General features: G+C 41.1%; 1 protein-coding gene across 1 annotated transcript; it reads left to right on the forward strand.

Moving 5' to 3' along the window:
• Positions 1 to 818: 818 nt before the first annotated feature.
• Positions 819 to 20,450, forward strand: ikbkb (inhibitor of nuclear factor kappa B kinase subunit beta). The gene is made up of 21 exons (XM_084055671.1): positions 819 to 988; positions 1,601 to 1,736; positions 5,411 to 5,505; positions 7,660 to 7,780; positions 7,935 to 8,004; positions 9,128 to 9,216; positions 10,169 to 10,258; positions 10,626 to 10,750; positions 11,483 to 11,590; positions 12,154 to 12,286; positions 12,413 to 12,607; positions 12,915 to 13,029; positions 13,157 to 13,280; positions 13,812 to 13,963; positions 14,118 to 14,182; positions 14,569 to 14,669; positions 15,053 to 15,102; positions 15,687 to 15,786; positions 15,917 to 16,064; positions 17,005 to 17,175; positions 17,453 to 20,450. Exons 2-21 carry the CDS (start codon positions 1,635 to 1,637, stop codon positions 17,510 to 17,512), a joined length of 2,214 nt encoding a protein of 737 aa, XP_083911797.1. The 5' UTR covers positions 819 to 988; positions 1,601 to 1,634; the 3' UTR covers positions 17,513 to 20,450.

Consider the following 20,450-nt stretch of genomic DNA (forward strand, 5'->3'; position numbering starts at 1 on the left):
TTGAAGCCTACTGTACAATTCTCTCCAAATAGATTGTTTTGGAAGAAAACAAAATGCTGCAATTATATTTGATCTGGTGTTGTATTCTATGAATGGGCTCAATTTCCACAGGGCTGAAAGATCTAGTACCGGTACATTAGGAAGGTCAGAGCAATATTAACAAATATCCTTTGAGTGATTATGCTACATTAAAATGTAGGATACATAAAACATATCACGTTCATATACACAAATAAATACACTTATTATTATCATGTATTTGCTAACGTATGTATATTTCTATGTACAACATTATACTGTATCAGAATTGTATTACTTCACTACAGTTATTTTAAAACTTTAGTCATTAGTTACTTTGTAGATTTTGATTATTATTACAAAACATAGACATTAACCACTTCAGCAGCCCTATATACATTTCGGCCATTTGAAAATAGCAGATCTACAAGCTTGTAGATCGTCTATTTTCAAAAGATTTTTATACATTTGAAAACTTGTGAAATGGGACATTCTGCATAATAAGTAGGCCTACTTTACACTTTTAGTACTTTAAGTACATTTTGATACCAATACTTTTGTACTTTTACTCATGCAAATTTTGATTACCAGACTTTTACTTGTAACAGAGTGTTTATAAATTGCAGTATTGATACTTTTACTTAAGTAAAAAATGTGAGTACTTCTTCCACCACTGAGTATTTCTTGATACTTTTACTTTCAGTCATCTGATGATATGAGAGTTCCTATGAAGCACAGAGAACTGTACTGAGCCTTCTGGGGGCGGGGTCAGAGAATGCAGGTTTACAGGAAATCTGACTTTCAGGAAGTAACAAAGTTTTGAGATGTGTGTGTTTCGTCGCTAAACATAAACATTACTAAAGCATTCGAATCCTTTTTAGATCGTGTTAAAGTAAATACATTTCGTGCTCAATGCTGGGATTTCTTCTTTATACACACAGTATCTTCTCTGTGCAATCTACATTTCCAGGTAGGATTTAGTACACTAAGTAAGTTGTAACATCACTGTAAATTGACATTCACAATGGGATTTATAAGCGCGCTATAAGTATTTCTACTTTAACTTACTGTAAATCATTCAAGGCAGGACACAATGACAGCTACAAGGAATGCATTGTTAAGGAATTATGTCAAACCAACGCTTTAATAAGCAACCAGTAGCTCATTAGACCATTGTAATCCCGCTATATGCAAACGGTTGTAGGCCTACTGTATGAAGTGGTTGTTTGTGTACAGGTGTTTGACTTACTCAGTGGTGGAAAAAGTACTCACATTCTTTACTTAAGTATCGATACTGCAATGTGGAAATTCCGGAATTACGCATTTACTTGAGTAACAGTATCAAAATGTACTTAAAGTAGCTTACCAAAAGTAGAAAGTGATCATTATGCACAAGTTTTCAAATGCACAAAAAGTATTTTTTGTTGTTGAAAATATCAGATCGCAAGCTCACAATGCGTTGCATCGTGACGCATTGTGAGTTTGTAGATCTGCTATTTTCAAATTGCTGAAATGTATCCAGTTTGTCTCCATATGCAATTACATACTAGTCTGTAGCCTGTTGTGTATGTGTGTGCTGTAGCCTTGATCAGGTTTGGGAAGCAGTGAGGTGAACCATGAACAGACCTCTGCAGCAACAGCAGAGCTGTGGGTCCTGGGAGCTGAAAGAACGGCTGGGGACAGGAGGCTTTGGAAATGTCACACGGTGGCAGAATAAGGTACTGAACCTAAACTCTATAATGCACTCTATGACTTTGGTTCTCAAAGTCATTTGAGACCCCCTTGAGGGGGGGGGGGGGGTACCAGGGGGTTCCCAGCAAAATGTGTTAATATAGCGTTTTGAAAAATCTTGATATTTTGTGCAAATCTTTGATCATTTGTTGTAGGTTTTTTACATTTTTAAAATCAAATCTTGGCTTCATACAAAATATGTTTGAGATGGGGGTCCGCAGCCAAATAAATGTCATTTTGGGGTCTGTTACGGCCACTACACTTGGCTCGAACACCAGTGACAATAACATAATAGGACAAAAATCAGGTCTCAATTGCAATGAAATTTATTTTATATTCAGAAATAAACATGTGCAATGGGTTCATGTGAGCAACCAGGTCACTAAATATACCAGGAGGGTAGAGGTATAAAACATTAACCAAAACAAAGACCTAAATAAATGTCCTAACAAACAAAAGTAGTAATGGGCTGGCCAAACTAAAAAGTGGGGAGCCTGGTGAGCCAGGCAATATGTGCCCGTCGTCTCACCATACTCCCATAAACTACCAAAACATACAATAAGCTGAACTAACCAGAAACCGAAAATCATAACAAACAATACTTACAACCAGCCCATTGGAACTGAAATAAAGAACTACAACTAAGGATAAGGATAACTAAACAAATAAGCAAGGGAACAACTCTGCTGTTGTGCTCTGCTGGGGTGCTGGGGAGATAATGTGAGCTGGCAACAGCTCCTCTTATAGCCTACGCCCTAATCACATATGAAGCACAGCTGGGAAAAGGGAGGGGCAGCCAGAGCACTCCCAGGTGAGTGACAGGTGTCTAGTCACAGGTGTCTAGGTAGACACTACAGTACACACAGGACAAATAAGCATTAGTGAACACATAAACAAAGAAAGACTATAAACTGAGGAGTGAATATGTGCTAGCACATAACAGGGTCCTTGACATGAAAAGAACCACTGCTTTATGAAACACTTGAAATCTTAATTTAGACATTTTGTCTTTGCAGCCTACTGCACATCTCTCAAATGATTAACAGCATTATCAGTCAAATGTTAAAATGCCTTTTTGTCTCACAGAGAATGTACCGGATGGCTGCATAATGGTCTGATTCTTGCCAGCTGCATGCATGTTAGTTACACTGTTGAATTGGGCTTTTATATCAGTCCAGGAAGTTGTTGTATTTTTACACCTGGTCCAACAGAAAGGATGCTTGATGTGTGTCTTCATCATCTTTAATGATGTCATGCTAAGTCACACAGTGATAGTATTGTACAGTAATAGCACTTCAGTACAGACCACACAGCTTGGGAAAATGTACATGCATGCTAGCTGACCTTCCTGGACCCTGGACCGCATCACTAATGCTAACTAATCACAGTATTGTTACAGACTTTTATTTCCAAACTTAATTTAATTTCGAAACCTACCTACAATTGGTATGTTCTCTGTCAGCATGCATATACGGTATGTGGATAGTTCATAATTGAATAAAGCCCCAAAAGTATGCTGAATTATGCTGCATAGTGCTTCAAAGGTCAATCATTTTCATGAGTAATCTTCACCAAAAAATACCTTCTCATCACTAGGAAGGAAATTAGGAAATGAATGGTTGTGTGCTCACGTTTCACACGCCCATTTCAAATCTCAAAGGTCCCATCTGTAATTGCAGTTACAAAAGTTGATGAAACATTGATTTTCCGTTATGATCTATTGGATGAAGAGAGTGTTGTCTCACTAAAATGTATTCAATAAGCTTTCGATATATAATATGAGGTATGATGATGAACTAAAATGTTCATTTATGTTCAAGCCAGACACTTGTCTTCAACCAAGTATATGTTATTCAAATAAATTGCCTAAACCCAAGTAATTTAACATGAGTGCCAGGTAAATGATTCTGCTGTGTAATTGTTTGATTACAGTGATACATCGACAAGGAACATTGCCCCCCTAACAGTCTGGCTGTTAGAGGAAATGGGAGCGACAGGGAGGAAATGGGGGCGACAGGGAGGGTCGTGGTAGAGTACCACTCCTGGTATTATGATGATTTCACTTCCTCTTCAGGAAGTGATTTCCAGTCTTCCTGGATCAATGGTGATGCCATTACTGTTTCTCCCTTAGTTATTGTTGATCTATTTTAGAACATTATGGGAAATAGGAGAATGGGAGGCTTGCTGTGGATGATTCTATCAAGGTCAGGTAATCATTGCCAAAGGATGGGCAATTGAACCACCTCCCATTCGATGGGACCTTTGGTGGTTTTGGCAGACTAGTGCATGCTACTTTATCCCATTAAAACCGGGAAAGCATCTGTGTGTCATTTTAGATTTTTGCGTTGGCTATTAAAAAATAGCCAACACTCACAGTGCGTCACTTCGTGCTGCGCTGCGAGCTTGTACATTCGTAAAAATCGTGAAAGTGTGAGAACTACTGGTTTAGAAGGCATTTGCAGAATCGGCCTCAGGTCTCAAAGGGTTAGTTCAGATTTTTTGAGTATTTTCTGTAGGAAATACTTACCATTAATGTAGTGGTTGCAAAGGTATTAATTGATTGCCCGAGTCCCGAGGTCAGAGTTATGGTCCGTTTCTGATAAATATGAATGTAGTTCCGGTAGATTAGTAGATTTGGTGGGGGCCGCTCATTAAAAATAAATACATTTAAAAAACTAGCGTCATTTGTATTGTTGACCTATTTCTACCATATAGAGCAGGTTTCGTTCAATTTCGACCCCTCTGTCACATGGTACTATTTTTTTGCGTCATATATTTTGTGCGTGAGTAGGCTGCCGCGGCGCAGTGATTCTGGACACAAACATTAGTCTGTGTGTGACATTAATCTGAACTAACCCTTTAATGGGTTAAGTGCGTCCAAATTGTGGCTTTGAATCCACCTCATGGATATGTCATGCCAACCAACCTCTTTTTCTGTAAACATACTTTTACTGCTCCCAGTATATTTCTTGTATAGTATTGTATTGTATGTCTTAATATGTCTTGATGAATTGAATACACAGGACAGGACCACAATGGAAACAAGCCCTCAGGGCTTTTTTGTGTTATCCTTTTAGCATTATTGTATAATTATTATTTTGCAAACTGTTAGTAAAGTATTCAATGAATCAATGAATCAATCAATGGATACATATGGATAGATACATAGATAGATAAGAAAGATAGATAAAAAAACGTGTGTGACTGCATGTTCATGCATGTGCTTTTGTGTGTGTATGTTTTTGTTTTTTTTCCCGAATGTTGTCTGCTCTCTCTCTACTTTTTAATGTTTTTAAATGGCTTTGCCTCTTTTTAATGTGTCTATTGTTTTTAAATGTGACAAGCACCATGAGTTGCGGAGAACGGCATTTTGCTCCCCTGTATGCCTAGTGTGTATTGTGGAAGTGACAATAAAAACTGATTCTGATTCTGATGTGTGTGAAAGAAGGGTCCACTTGTACACTTTAAGTTGTCCCTATACATTCCACGAAAAAAGCAGATCTACAAGCTCACAACGTGTCACTACGTGACGCATTGTGAGCTTAGATCGTCTACTTTCCGCAAAGAGAATTTTTGTAGAGGGGAAAAATGAGGAGGCCAAGAATAGAGCAATGTATAGGGTTTAATTGGTTAAATGAACACTCTGTATTTCACTGTGTAGGACACCGAGGAGCAAATCGCTATCAAGCAGTGCCGTCAGGAGCTCAGTGAGAGGAACAAAGAGAGATGGTGTCTGGAGATCCAGATTATGAAGAGGTGAGTTTGATTTTAGCCGGATTTATAAGTGGTTGCACATCTGTGTAGCCGATCTTCAAGCTCATAATGCGACACCGCACAGTGAGCTTGTAGATCTGTTGTTTTTGTTGCACGACACCATGCGCAACAAAGCATATCCCTTTTCACATGCATGATGTCAAATCAGTCAACAGAGATTTTGTTCTTTATTTGTTTTCTGTCTTGCCTAAGCATGCCTTAGATTGGGTACCCACAGATTCTCTGTTTTCTCAAAACAAGTACAGCTTAAAAAGCAGTTTGTTTAATTTATCTCTGGATTATCAAAGAGATTCATTGAAATCATACGTCTGAAGTTCGACTTGCAAAGGCCTGAATTAGAAGAGGCTTTTGAGGCCATGAGTACAGCTTTCTTTCCCTGGCATGCGAGGCAAGCAACCATTGGTTGACATGTCATGACTCAACATGGTACATTCCATAACAAACTGAGAGCTAATGGCTTTGACATCTATGCTTCATCTTAACATCTGTTTTCCAAGTTTTCTCAAAATATAAAGTGTCTAATTTTGGATCCTACCATAGTAAAAATAAAGAATAAATTAATTGACCCGTGACATTTCAAGATTATGAGCATAGTGCAGTTTGGGTTATTTTGGTCTAATGGTGGTTATTTCAGTCAGGGTGATATATGCCACCTCCTCATTTTGCTCCACGTTGGTGTACAGTATTAGTGTTAGCCTCAGCCAAGCCTTTGTTGTGGAGGTTTGGTTGGTTGGACAATGGAGGTTTGGTTGTGTCTCTGCAGTGGGATGGTAATTGGCAAGTGTTTTGGTTGTCTGTGTGGTACAGTACGTGCGTATGTGTGTTTTGGCATTTGTTGGTGTGGAAATGGGTGTAAAAATGGCTTGTTTTCGGGTCACGGTTTAACAAGTGTGTTGTTTTCAGGCAGACATGGTCTCGACCACAACCCTTCCCTGCGCCCACGCACAACTAGTGGAACAACCACAGGGCAGGGGACTCATACATGGAAACCTATTATATTATTATAGCTACTTAACGCACACATTCACATGGACATATGCGTGGGCTGACAAACGCGCACATACATACATTTGTGAATCCAGTACATCTTTTAGGCTGCACTACCATGTTTTTAAGCCCTACATGTACTTTGTCAACAAGTAGACATTCTCAACAAAGTTTTACAACATTGTTTGGAATTGACAGTTTTGGACAATGTTTCGATTTTTTTTAAATTCTTTTAATATTTCCGCCATTGACATGACCAAATTAGGGACGGCAGGTTGAAAGTGGTTCATCTCTTATTCACTCTCCCAACTCCAAAATACTTAATCGGAGTATTTAAAACTGCACAGAAAACACAAAAGAGTTGAGAGATGACCATTTCCACATTAAGTAACAACATTCTTGTCTCTGCGTCAGAAAGGGTCATGATACCAGCATGTGATGTTCTGATCATGTTTGGGTTAGCAAGCCGTACCTGTCTCCTTGCAAAGTTCTCAGTGTACAGTACTTGTACTTTAAATGCAGCCAAGAACTCTTGCCGTAATGGGAAAAAACACTGACTGATGATGACTTCATGACCGCCTATTATTCTAGTGATGGTTATCCTGTGTAATATCTACCTTTCACTGCCCTGTGGTTACATGTTGTACAATGTTATGAGTTGAGTGTAAAAACAAAACTGTGGAAGTCTGGTATCAATAAGTACTTGTTATCTTTACATTCTCTCCTCAACTTTTTATTGGGCCTTTTTAGGTGGAACTGGCCCAATGACAATGAGAAACACATTGTTTCAATCAGTGTTATACAATGAGGAGGGCAAGTGTGAGAGAGGTTCAAAAAGGTTACAAAAGCACGCACACCCAAATGATAAAATAATTGCTGGACAGTAGAACTTGGGTAAAATGGAAAATGAGAGTCTGCACCCTTGATAATGCTCCCATGAACATTTATTGTATTATACCATCAAAAGTGACAGTGACAGTGTCAAAGCTCTTCCATGGGGGGAGAGACAGAGAGAAAGGATACTGATAAAATGAGACCACAAAGTATAAATCAGCTTAGAACGGTTTTGTCTCGTTGCAAATCTTTGTTCTGAACTATGTTTAAGCATCAGTAGATGAACATCTATTTGTCTTTTCTTGTGTTCATCAGGTTGGACCATGTTAATGTGGTTGCAGCCAGGGAGGTTCCTGAGGGGATGCAGAGAATGGTGGGCACCAATGACCTGCCACTGCTGGCCATGGAATTCTGTCAGGGAGGGGATCTGAGAAAGGTGTGTGTGTGCGTGCACGCATTTGTACCCGTGCACGCACGCTTGTTTACAAATGGGGGCTTTGTGCTTTAATGGTGTAGGTCTCTGTTATTCCATTGTCTCATCGTTAACCATGGCGTACAAGTATCAAGTGTCTGTGTTTGTGGGTCCTCAGTATCTCAACGTTCTGGAGAACTGCTGTGGAATGAGGGAGGGATCAGTTCTGACTTTGCTGCGTGACATATGTGAGTATTCTATATAACCCTATGCTCCCATGATGTGACCCTTGTAATGTTTTGTAAATGATATGTATGCGTGCGTGCGTGCGCGCGTACGTGTGTGTGTGTGTGAAAGACAGAGATTGCGAGAGCAAAAGAGTGTGAGCTGGCAGTGTGATTAGTTTCCTTCATCATAAGGACATGGTCACTCACAGTGACCAGTTTCATGATGTCACATGATGTCAGCCTGAGTCACTAAGGATACAACTCACACTAACGCGGAAGCATACGTCAACAACCAGAGGCGCTCAATATACAGCACACACACATTTCAGCTTTCTGCTACGGTGTAAAGCATGTATTTATACAAGCATTGTCTAAACAGATTGGAGAGGAGACCCATATGGTTCAAAGATAATATGTATGCTTTAACACTGTTTCACCTAACCCCATTAGAGATGCATGCATGCACGCACGCACACACACACACACACACACACACACACACACACACACACACACACACACACACACACACACACACACACACACACACACACACACACACACACACACACACACACACACACACACACACACACACACTGAAACTCCTTTCCTGTTAGCCATTGGTGGGCACTTCCTCATATTGAGTGAACCCTGTAAACTGCCCCAGTGGCAAGGGTAAATGTCTGTGTGTGTGTGTGTGTGTGTGTGTGTGTGTGTGTGTGTGTGTGTGTGTGTGTGTGTGTGTGTGTGTGTTTGTGTGTGTGTGTGTGTGTGTGTGTGTGTGTGTGTGTGTGTGTGTGTGTGTGTGTGTGTGTGTGTGTGTGTACATAAAGTATGTACTTAAACACTCACTCAGTGACAAAAAAGTATGAGTTCTGCCTCATTTGCAACTCTTAGTCAACACACTTTTTACTCACCCTCACGCACAACTGCGTTAAAGAAACATTAAAGAAACATCTTAACCACTAGCCTATAGGGGAATCCCCCTTGGCCGGGTGAGATATTAGGCTTTTGGTCTTCAGGCAGAGGCTCTGAGCCAATCTAGTACACTAGTAACCATGTGATTGTCCATGATGTGTAGCGCTTTTTAAATGTCTGCCTCCTCCTGTCTCTCTCCTTTCATCTCCTCTGTTTCCTGTAGCCTCGGCTCTGACTTACCTCCATAAAAAGAGGATCATCCACAGAGATCTGAAACCGGAGAACATTGTCCTGCAGCAGGGAGAGAAGAGAGTGAGTCGCCTCTGACCTCCGCATGTAATCACAGACACACCCCCACGCCACAGAAAAACGGGTCACAGACAGGCTAACTGATATAATTTGATCTATGTGGAATAGGTACAGGAAAGCACAGCCACAATAAACATTTCTCACACCTTCACTCATCAAGTGAGCGTTGAGCAATGTCTTTGGAGAGGGACATTTTCAGGTCCATGGTCATATCCCTGCAATTATCACAGGCTTTTAGGATTGCTTTGCTTTGACCTTCTTTTGTGTGCCTCTCTGTGTTGGGTGCATTATGTAACCTACCAAGTACCAACCCATCCCCAGGCCTTCAACAGGCTTTGTAGAAATGATAGAAATGTTGCATAACTGTGGCCAGACATATTAACCCATTAAGACCTGAGGCGATTCTTTAAAAAAATCTAAATCTCAACAGTTTTTTGAAAAAAATCGGGAAAATATTTTTTCAAGATTTTTCAAAAATAGCAGATCTACAAGCTCGTAGCGCGGCACTCGGTGCCGCGCTACGAGCTTGTAGATCTGCTATTTTTGAATAGCCCAAAGAAATCTTAAAATGAGACGCAGATGCGTCCCCGGTCTTAATGGGTTAAAGATGTTGGTTCATGTTTATGTGCACAACATTTTATTTTTGGAATTACACCAAGCAAACGTATGTAAAAATTAAAAAGACCGGGTGGGAAACACTTGTTTTGAATGTTTCCTTTTTCTTTTTTCCCCCTTTTTTAATAATACAGGACAGTAAAGCCTAAACGCTGGTTTAATTGTTGCTTTAGGTTGGTGAGAGTAAAAGATGCTATACACAACTAGTAAAATAAAAAGTTTATATATCTGTATGTGTACAGGAGTAGTGTGTTGTTGCGATGTCAGACGGTCATTATATGTAATAAATCTATAAACACTGTTGATCAACTCCTTCTCTGTCCATCTCCCCTCATGTCAGCTGATCCATAAGATTATAGATCTGGGCTACGCCAAGGAGCTCGATCAGAGCAGTTTGTGTACGTCGTTCGTTGGAACTCTGCAGTACCTGGTAAGTGACAGTGGTGGAAAAAGTACTCACATTTTTTACTTAAATAAAAGTATCAATATTGCAATATAGAATGTGTTATGTTACAAGTAAAAGTCCGGAATTAAAATGTACAAACTCACATTTTTTACTTAAATAAAAGTATCAATATTGCAATATAGAATGTGTTATGTTACAAGTAAAAGTCTGGAATTAAAAATGTACAAAAAAAAATAAAAGTACAAAAGTATTGGTATCAAAATGTACTTAAAGTACCAAAAAAAAAACTACAATGCACAGGGGCACTGTCTGTGTATTCCAGACAGTAATAATAACCAGACCCATTTCAATTGTCTCTCATGTGATATGATGTCCTCCTCCCGTCTCGTAGGCGCCAGAGCTAATTGAAAGGCAGAAGTACACGGTCACTGTGGACTACTGGAGTTTTGGAACGCTGGTGTTTGAGTGCATCACAGGATTCCGTCCCTTCTTACCAACCTGGCAACCGGTTCCCTGGTACGGCTACCCTCCAGCTAACTGTTTATGTGTGATGAGTCATAACACTCGCTGAAATTAAATGTCTTAACTTCCCATTATAGTCACATACAGTATATTCCTTGATTCCTTATTCTTAATTCTTCTAATTCTTTCTTTGTTCAAATTCCATAAAAGTACAGTAAACAGGTTTACAGTATACAAAAAGTATACAAAAGTAATAGTGAGGCAAAGCTTGCTTTCTCTCATTAGTTCCCTTAATAAATAGGTGCATGTCGCCCTTTTCATCCCTCTCAAATCATGAGATTCTTTATTCTTTGTGACCTTTCTTGCTCTCAGAGCCAAATAAATTACAAACAATGACCCCATTGTCACCTTTCCCTCTCAGCCTTGACTGTGATAATAAACCGAATGGCCAGTTTTCAGGAATTGGATGTGGTGAATGATACTGATAGGCTTATATCCAAAATAGCCCAAAAATATTATGATGTGATTTGATTTCAACACAAAAAGGGTGTTAACCTGACCAAAGAATTCCAGGAAGAGGCTTTCGGTGCCCACGTCAATGCCTCTTGACGTTGGTAATACAAACGATGATAGATGTACCATTGAAATGTCCACATGTCCACATTTATTCTTAGCTGCATACCTGTGTCGCACACCGAGATACACTATGGGTTGCTATTTTCGGTGCAAGACACACAACAAAGCATATTAAGCCCTTCACAAGTTCCCTTCTTCTCTCCTTTTTAGGCATAATAGACTGAAGTTGAAGGAGGATGATGACATTGTGGTTTATGAGGACCTCACTGGGGAGGTTCGCTTCGCCAAGCATATACCCCAGCCCAATCACCTCAACAGGTAAGGGTAGCAGCCAATCCATTTCAGCCAGTCATGTTTATTCACTACATAGCGCTACACTACTACTTAATTATCCATAATTATTATATAGAAATAAAACCAAATACAACTGTCTGGGAAGTTTCCTAAACTGTAAATAGTCAGTGAATTCAAGAACAGTTAGTTATCACACTGGTAAAACAAAAATTGAGCATAAACCTCTAAATCTACTATTTTCACTATTTTCTCAATAGGTTGTAATGTTTGGGACACCAAACTGACACCCAACACTTTTTCTTTGCTCCAATGACGCAGTGAAGCATCAATCAATCATGTTTTTACGACTGACTGTCTAGCCGACCACACTTGGTCGTTTTGAAGCTTTTGTTGCTGCTATTGTGAACGCAGAAATAGACGGGCATGCCAGGCTAATGCTTGCCCGCAAAATGCATCATGGGAATTGTAGGATCGCGGAATGACTGAAATAGGCAGAAAGGCTAATTGTTGTTTCTATTGACTATGATAATCATCAACGATGAACTGCATAAACATGTACATCAACAGTGTGATGATTTGTTGTGTAGTTTGTTGTTAGAGAGGCTGGAGAGGTGGCTGCAGCTGATGCTGAAGTGGTCTCCTCATTGGAGAGGCAAGGACCTCGAGGCCACCCCCCACAGTGACTGCTTCTCCCAGCTAGAGACTATACTACAGCTCAAGGTTCATCCGTTCATTCATTCATTCATTCATCCATCTAATCATTCATTCTTTCCCCTCACCCTTTATCTGGTTTTGTCCCAAACACAGAAACAAGTTTTTTCATGCTCACTTTCTATCCTCGCACAGCTGGTTCATGTTCTGAACATGGTGTCTGCTAAGATCCTGACGTACTCCGTCTCGGCCAATGAGACCGTGGGCGACTTGCAGTTGCGAATAGAAAAGGACACCAACATCCCTCCAGCCAATCAGGAGCTGCTGCTGGAGGCGGGCCTGGCCTTGGAGCCCCACGGAGAGGCCATGCAGTGTGCTGTAGATTATGTGGTAATATACAACATAAGCACACACATACACAATGTTCACCAAATGAGTATACAGTGTGGCTGTATGCTGTGTTACAATGTTCTATCGCTTCTATGCTATTCCGAAGCCAAAACTATGCAAAACCACAAAAAACACGCCCCATTGCTGTGATTGATGCAGAGGGACTGCTTGTTTTGGTACACAAGATAACCTATTCCGTCCACCATGGCAAGCCAACTTGGATGGCACGCTCACCTTGAACCAAAACAATCACTGCCCCCAAAGATTGGCTTTGGAATGACATACACACTGTTTCATCCGTGTGTAGGAGATAGATGGCCGTCGGACGGATCTGCCTCTCGTCTTTCTATTTGATCGCTCCTCTTGCAGTTATGAGCCCCAGTTCAGCCCTCGCTCCCTGCCCGAAAACATACGCTTTGTCCGTGAGTACATAAATAGGGATTGGTTCCCTGTCTCAGATGAGTACAGCTACAAAGTTCTACGTTTGTATCTCGCATCTTGTTGATTTTCTGCATCTCTTTCTGTCCCTGTTCTGTGTCTTTCGCTCAGAGACGGACCCTAAGCACATCTTGCAGTACAGTCACCTGAGGAGGACCTGTGGTCAGGCGTGGCAAACCATCCGTACCCTGAAGGAAGACTGGCAAAGACTGCAACAGGGACAGAAAGCTGCCATGTAAGGGATACACTCACAAAATAACGCACGTCCTCCGTTTCTTGGTGCTGAGCCAAACTGCAAAAACAGAATCAACAAAAACAAGATGGGGGCTCGCAACTCACTTTAAAATGCTCCAACATTGGAGCATTTTAATGTGAGTTGTAAGCCCCCCCAACACACACACACACACACAAATATATATACATACCACACAAATATCTTCAGTGTTTATTTACCTTGGCGACTGAAAAATGGACCTGAGACTGTAACCCTATAGTTCAAAGTGCAAATGTCAGAGCAACAGAACCCTGACTATATATGACAAATACTCCTGTGTCACTTAAGAAGATACTAGTACAACAGAGCAAAACTATTGCAGATATGCAAAAGTGTCACTTTTCAGCTACAGTCACCTTTTTGAACCCAAATAGGGCAATTGTGTGACACCTGGATTCGAAAGAAAACAACATGTTGTCACCTTTTTCACCTCGGGGCTGTTTGCATGCCTGTATTGAATACATACATACATCCGTTTTGCCTCTCTTTCAGTATGAGCCTGCTGAGACACAACTCTTCACTGTCCAAACAGAAGAATGAGATGGTGTCCATGTACCAGAGACTGATAGCCAAGCAGGACTTCTTCATCACCAGCCTTCACATAGACATGGACAAGTACCAGGAACAGAGATCAACAGGCATTGGTACAAAGACTCCCTAATCGTGTTAAAGATAGCACATTAATAGAAATACTTTATGGTTGGTCTCTGTCTGCACTGTACCATTATACTCTAGTATGCCTTGACCAATCCCATTTGTTGTGCCATTTACTAATAACCGTCTGGTTGAATGTTCTAGCTTCAGAGAAACTTCTGGGTGTGTGGAGAGAAATGGAGGAAATGGCAGCAGCCAGTTGCAATCAGGTACTGTGTGTGCGTGCGTGAGCGCATGTTTCTAATAAACTTTGAATCTAGAGTACTACTACTATTACTGTAGCAACCACTTGATGTATCCTTTCTCTTATTTAACTTTTTCTCTTATAGTAAGAGTTTTCTGCTTTGTGATATATGACTGTTACTGTTTGCACCTCAGGAAGATTAGCAGCTGTTGTGGCAGAAGCTACTCAGTAACAAGGAATAAACTACTGCTACTGTGTGTGTGTGTGTGTGTGTGTGTGTGTGTGTGTGTGTGTGTGTGTGTGTGTGCGTGCGTGCGTGCGTGCGTGCGTGCGTGCGTGCGTGCGTGCGTGCGTGCGTGCGTGCGTGCGTGCGTGCGTGCGTGCGTGCGTGCGTGCGTGCGTGTGTTTCAGGCCAGGGTGAGTGAGTTGGAGGAGGAGATGATGCTGTTACAGACAGATATAGTGGATCTACAGAGACAGCCGTGGAGGAGCGGCGAGGCTCTGGACACACTGTAAGAGAAGACACACAAACCTGCACTGAGTGTTGATTTAACCACTTTCAACCTGGTGTCCCTGTTTTTTGGGCATGTCGTTAAAGGCGAGAATTCTCAAAAATAGCGTAGGCCTATACACGTCGCAACAACATGTGAGCTTATGGATCAGTTATCTTTATCATACGAAGGTGTCAGGTTTAAGTGATTAACTCTGTGTGTACAGTATGTACAAATGTAACCAAATGGACCCATGCAGGTCCACATTGTACACTCTCTGAGTTACAAAGGGATACATTAACACTGTGTATCTGTGTATATCATTCATGTCCCTCACTATAACCTCCCTCTCTCTCTCTCTCTCTCTCTCTCTCTCTCTCTCTCTCTGTCTCTCTGTCCGTCAGGGAGGGTAAAGCCATGGAGCTGTTCCGCAAACTCAGAGAGAAACCCAGAGGTGTGACTTTGAGATGCAGCATCACACTCATCATATACGTTTCAGATTAACCATATTGTCCCTATTCTGGGGCAAACGTTTTATGGCAATAGGCGATCTACAAGCTCATAACACACCCGTTGTGAGATGTACTGTAGATCAGCTGATTTTGGCGAAGAGGGAGAAAAGGAGGGGGCCAAGTGTCGACCCCCGGGGGGGACTCTGGTCATACACAGCGAGTATTGTTTTCGTAGGATGCAAGACACGAGACGGGCTTGCGATTGGCTGAAACGGGGGTAGGGAGCGCTCGGCTGTGTTCACTTCCCAATTATTTACGATTCTGTCCCTATCGGGACATAACTCGGAGTCGGCTGAAGCGGAATTCGCAACGACGTGCTCGCCTGAGCTCGCTCGGCTTTACCTCTTGTGGCTCAAGTCCGCTTCAGACGGCGTGCCTCCCTCGCCCCTGCCAAAAACAAGCGCTCCCTTATGTCTCGCCCCTTACGGAAACAATAATAGCATACAGTATATAGGGTTTAAGTGGCTAAATTAACTTTTTTTTCTGTGTTCCTTCTTTCCTTCCCCTCCCTCCTTCCCTGGCTCAGACCAGAGGTGCTCCGGGGACAGTCAAGAGGTAGTTCGTCTGGTGGTTCAGGCCGTGCAGTTCTACGAGAGGAAACTCAGAGACTTTTACACACACCTCAGGTACACACACGCACGCACAAAGACACAATATAATATAGTTACTCAAAGCTGAGTACAGTACAGTGAACCTTTTGCAATCTTACAAATTGTAAACTACTTACGGTACTTGTGTGTGTTGTGTGTTTGGCAGTAAGACGGTGGTGTGTCGTCAGCGTGTGATGGAGTTGTTGCCCAAGGTGGAGGGAGTGGTGCAGAGGATGGCGGAGAGCGAACAGGTCCTCATGAGTCTACAGGAGAAAAGACAGAGAGAGCTGTGGAACCTTCTCAAAGTAGCCTGCGTCAGTGCACTTCTTCCATCTGCTTTGTCTATACTTATGAGGACCGTTGACTGATATCCATGAAATGCATTCACCACCTAATCCCTAAACCCTCTCTACTACGCAACTGGTTATCTTGTTTACCATTAATCATTTTATCCCAATTTAGTCTTTATGCCAATTCCTAATTCCATGTAGGAAACTAAGTATCTCCTCCTCACACAGTGAGGAGTTTCACTGGGAGAACGCATGTGGAGGAACACGCTACTCTTCCCAGTTCTGCTCCCTGCTGAACAGCAACCTCTAGGAGTCATTAATGCAGCGACAAGGATGGCCCTCCCCTGCCCGCTTCCCATTTGTATTTGTTGGAACCATCCTCCTATAATTTGACAAACCTCTGTGATGGGTGGTCGGTGGTGAGCCCAAAACTGTCTGCCCGGTTCTCCTCAGTGGCTGGAGCAATTGAACAATCTGCTTTTGCACACAGCCATTGACCATTACCATCTGCACGCAACTGCAAAGCCCGTTTTTCGATTTCACCAAATCTAGGTAGACGCCTCATTGGCCCCTGGGCTGCACAGTCAACGCCTCCCCCATGTTATTGGTCACGTTGCCATAACTCCACTCCAAGAAACATGCCTGAGTACATTAGAATAAAAGTTTATAATGTTTTATAACCATTACTGTTACTATATTCCATTTGGTTACATTTGTACAGTCTCAGCGTTACAAATGAACACTACAGTGTAGCCCCATGAAAAGCGAGGACCAGAACACTCTCCTCCGTTTAAACTTTGGATTGTTCTCATCTTTATCAAACCTTGAGCACACATACTGTACTGTACACACACACACACACACACAAACACCGCAAATAGCAGACCTGCAAGCTCACAACGCCTGCAGAGTGGCTATTTTTGCCACAATGCGACAATGTATGAACCAAGCTTTTCTCTCATAGAGCAAGGTGAGAAGCCCTGTGAGTGGGAGTCCTGATGGCATACGGACCCCATCCTCTGTACCTCCTCTGCTGACCCCCAACCAGTCCCTGGTGGAGGAGAGCAGGACATTTGAGAGCCGACTCCAGAGCCTTCTGCATGACACCATCCAAGAGTCAGAGAACAACATGGAGGTACACACACACACACACACACACACACACACACACACACACACACACCCTCACAGTTGTTATTATCTCGTTATATTGCTCTTTTCAGCGCTGATCGTGCATGTATGGGGATCTGCAGCCTGTAGATTTACTACATTTACTCAGGGCCACCTGTTGGTGTACACAACAATGTTTAAAGTACTACAGTCCGTCAGTAAATGCACTAAATATACATTACATCTTTTCCTCAACATTCATGTAAACTGATGCAATTGTAACGCTCTCCATCCATCTCTAGATGCTGAGAGAATGGACTTGGCTGAATGGAGGGCAGAGTTTCTCCAGTGATCTCTCCTGAATGTATCTTTGGCTTGGTGCTGGCCTAAAACGCCACACTCTACTGCCCCTTTGTGGATGTGATAGCAAACTGCTTTAAGATGCCCTGGTTGGCGTTATTTAAGACTTGGTATGCCCCGAGTGATTGGCTACTGACTGTTATTGGCTTACCGTATATCCATGTCATCGTGAGATTTGTAATTTTCCAGTTGATTGGTCACTTCAATCAAACACAGTGTTGGAAAGTGTTGTGCCAATAATTTCGAGAAAACCTGAAACAAATCACTTGTATTTACCATAGCAGATCTTATTTATTCACTCAGGTAACGGTATTAATTTGAATTCAGCAAGTACAAGCCATTCTTGTAATTTAATTGCACAGAAGTAAAGAAAGAAAGAATTTTGAACCATGCTATATTTTGTTTAAATGGCTGTCATGCAGCTTGATCCCTCACGGAAAATGTGATCTGTTGAAAAAAACAAAACATGTATAATCAGAACATTCCTATGTTATGGACTGCACAGTGAACAGGGCTTGAAATTCCATGTCTTTTTCAATTTAAATGAGACGTATATATTGGCACATTTTATGCTCATTCATGGAAACAAAACAAAGATTGAATATAGCCGCAAAGTGGTGATTCAGGGGTTGAAGCCAACACGTTGTTTTAGAAGTTGAAAGCTGCAACGGAGAGGTGGGAACTGTTTTTTTAATAACAATCAGATAGACTAGAATTTTGTCCCACACCCTTTTTTGGCAACGCCCTTGTCACGTCCCTCTACTGTTCAATTTCAAAAACATTTTGCGGACATGTTTCAATGGTGTAATTACACATGTCCACCTAAATTGGTGATGTTTTTATAAACTAATTGATTTATGGCCACATTTGCGCCAGGCCATGATCGTGTTAGGAACTGATGGTGCCTTATACCGATGGTGTTTTCAAATAATTTTATACGCATTCAATTGTTTTATAAAACATATTCTGTGAGTTTTTTGTAATGATTTGACAATCACAATGTTTTATTTATAATGTGATTTGTGTTCTGCCACACCCATATTTTTCATTTGTAGCACACCCTTGTGGATTTGAAATAAACTTTCAAGTTATGTTCCAGATACTTACGTACAGTATACATATCCTGCAAGGTTAATGATGATTGGCCCAACAGTTGTTGACTTTGGTCTATGTATGTGCCAAGTCATGCCCCTTCGAAGTTTATTCATCAGTATCTTCAAAACTAAATAAGATGTCAAGTTGTATGTCAATTTTCCACAGATTTCTGTAGCAATCAGACTTACAGTACATTTTAGATGTCCAAATTTTGTTTTGCAATTTTTTTTAATGGAAAATCGAGCCAGACCAAATTTTTAAGTTCTTGAGGCAGATTTGTAGAGTGGGGATAGACGGATATAGGAGTTGTAGGAGTTATGCATTTATAATTAATTTATTCCAAAATGTATTATTGCGCTCCAATCAGGCCATATTTGTTGTGCAATGCACACAACCATTCATTGGTGAAAATGTCAAATTTGCAAACCTGCGGCAGAAGAAAAGCCCTTTGGGCTAGAACCCATGTCATTTGCAAAAAACAACAACATCATTTGTGCTGTATGTTTTATACATTTACTGTATATGTCTGTTATCTCTCAATGTTATTTATTGAGAAATTAAGCAAAAATGTCACCCTTTCCCGTTTCCTATTTTTCTTTTAACTGGAACACTTATATATGTCTTGGCATATGGTATGATTGTGAGTAATTGCTACAGTGTGGAGGTAGATACTGTATGTCTATGTCTAAGCATTTGTGAGAACAGATCTTCAATCCGTGTGTAAATGTATAATATGAAACAAATATAAAACATTAGCAAATACACAAAAAAGATTTGTAAACTCGCAAAATACATCCACAAATAAAAAAACGAATCTGTGAATACATAAAATGTATTTACAAATAACAGGTATTTGTTGGTCCAATTTTTATTTGGAAATTGAAAAGGAATTTGTGGATTTCAATTCTGCACTTCTGGATTTGCATTTTTGCATTTTTTTGTGTCGTTGAGTTCTACAACTCAACGACACAAAATCAGAAATCATATTATTCGGCCCCCCAAATTCAACCCACTCCTTCCACTCTGAACTTGGCACGTTAGCTCCAAATATCACCCTCACTGCCCGTAACCTAGGTGTAATTTTTGACCCAGCCATATCATTTCACACACAAGTCACAAGAGTAGTCCAGTCCTGCTACTACCAGATTAGGAATATTGCCAAGATTAAATCATTCATCTCCACTGCAGACCTGGAAACCGTCATACATGCCTTTATTTCATCCCGCCTAGATTACTGTAACTCCCTCTACTCAGGTATCAATAAAAAAACACTATCCCGTCTCCAGATGGTGCAAAACTCTGCTGCCAGGTTACTCACCAATACAAAAAAAAGAGAACATATCACACCCATCCTGGCTGCCCTACATTGGCTGCCCGTGAGCTACAGAATAGATTTTAAGATTTTATTGATCACTTTTAAAGCCCTACACGGACTGGCCCCCAGTTACATTGTGGACTTGTTACAACCGCATGAGCCAGTTCGCCAGCTTAGATCCTCAGATTGGGCCCTCCTGGATCCTCCCACAACGCACTTTGTCACACGGGGGGACCGGGCCTTTTCGGCCCGGGCACCGGTGCTCTGGAATGCCCTACCCTTGGACCTTAAGTTGGCAGAGTCAGTTTCCTCTTTTAAATCGCTTTTGAAAACACATCTGTATATAAAGTGTTTTTCCTAAGGATTGTTTTATGGACTGACTTTAAAATGCCATTTTTTGTTTTGTTTATGTTTTTCTTTGTTTTCTTATTTTAATCTTTCTCGTGCTGATGTTTTTAATCATGTATGTAAAGCACTTTGTAACTTTGTTTGGAAAAGCGCTATACAAATAAAATTCATTCATTCATTCA

The sequence above is a fragment of the Gymnoscopelus microlampas genome (assembly GCF_963454915.1).
Source record: "Gymnoscopelus microlampas genome assembly, chromosome: 4".
Taxonomy (NCBI): domain Eukaryota; kingdom Metazoa; phylum Chordata; class Actinopteri; order Myctophiformes; family Myctophidae; genus Gymnoscopelus; species Gymnoscopelus microlampas.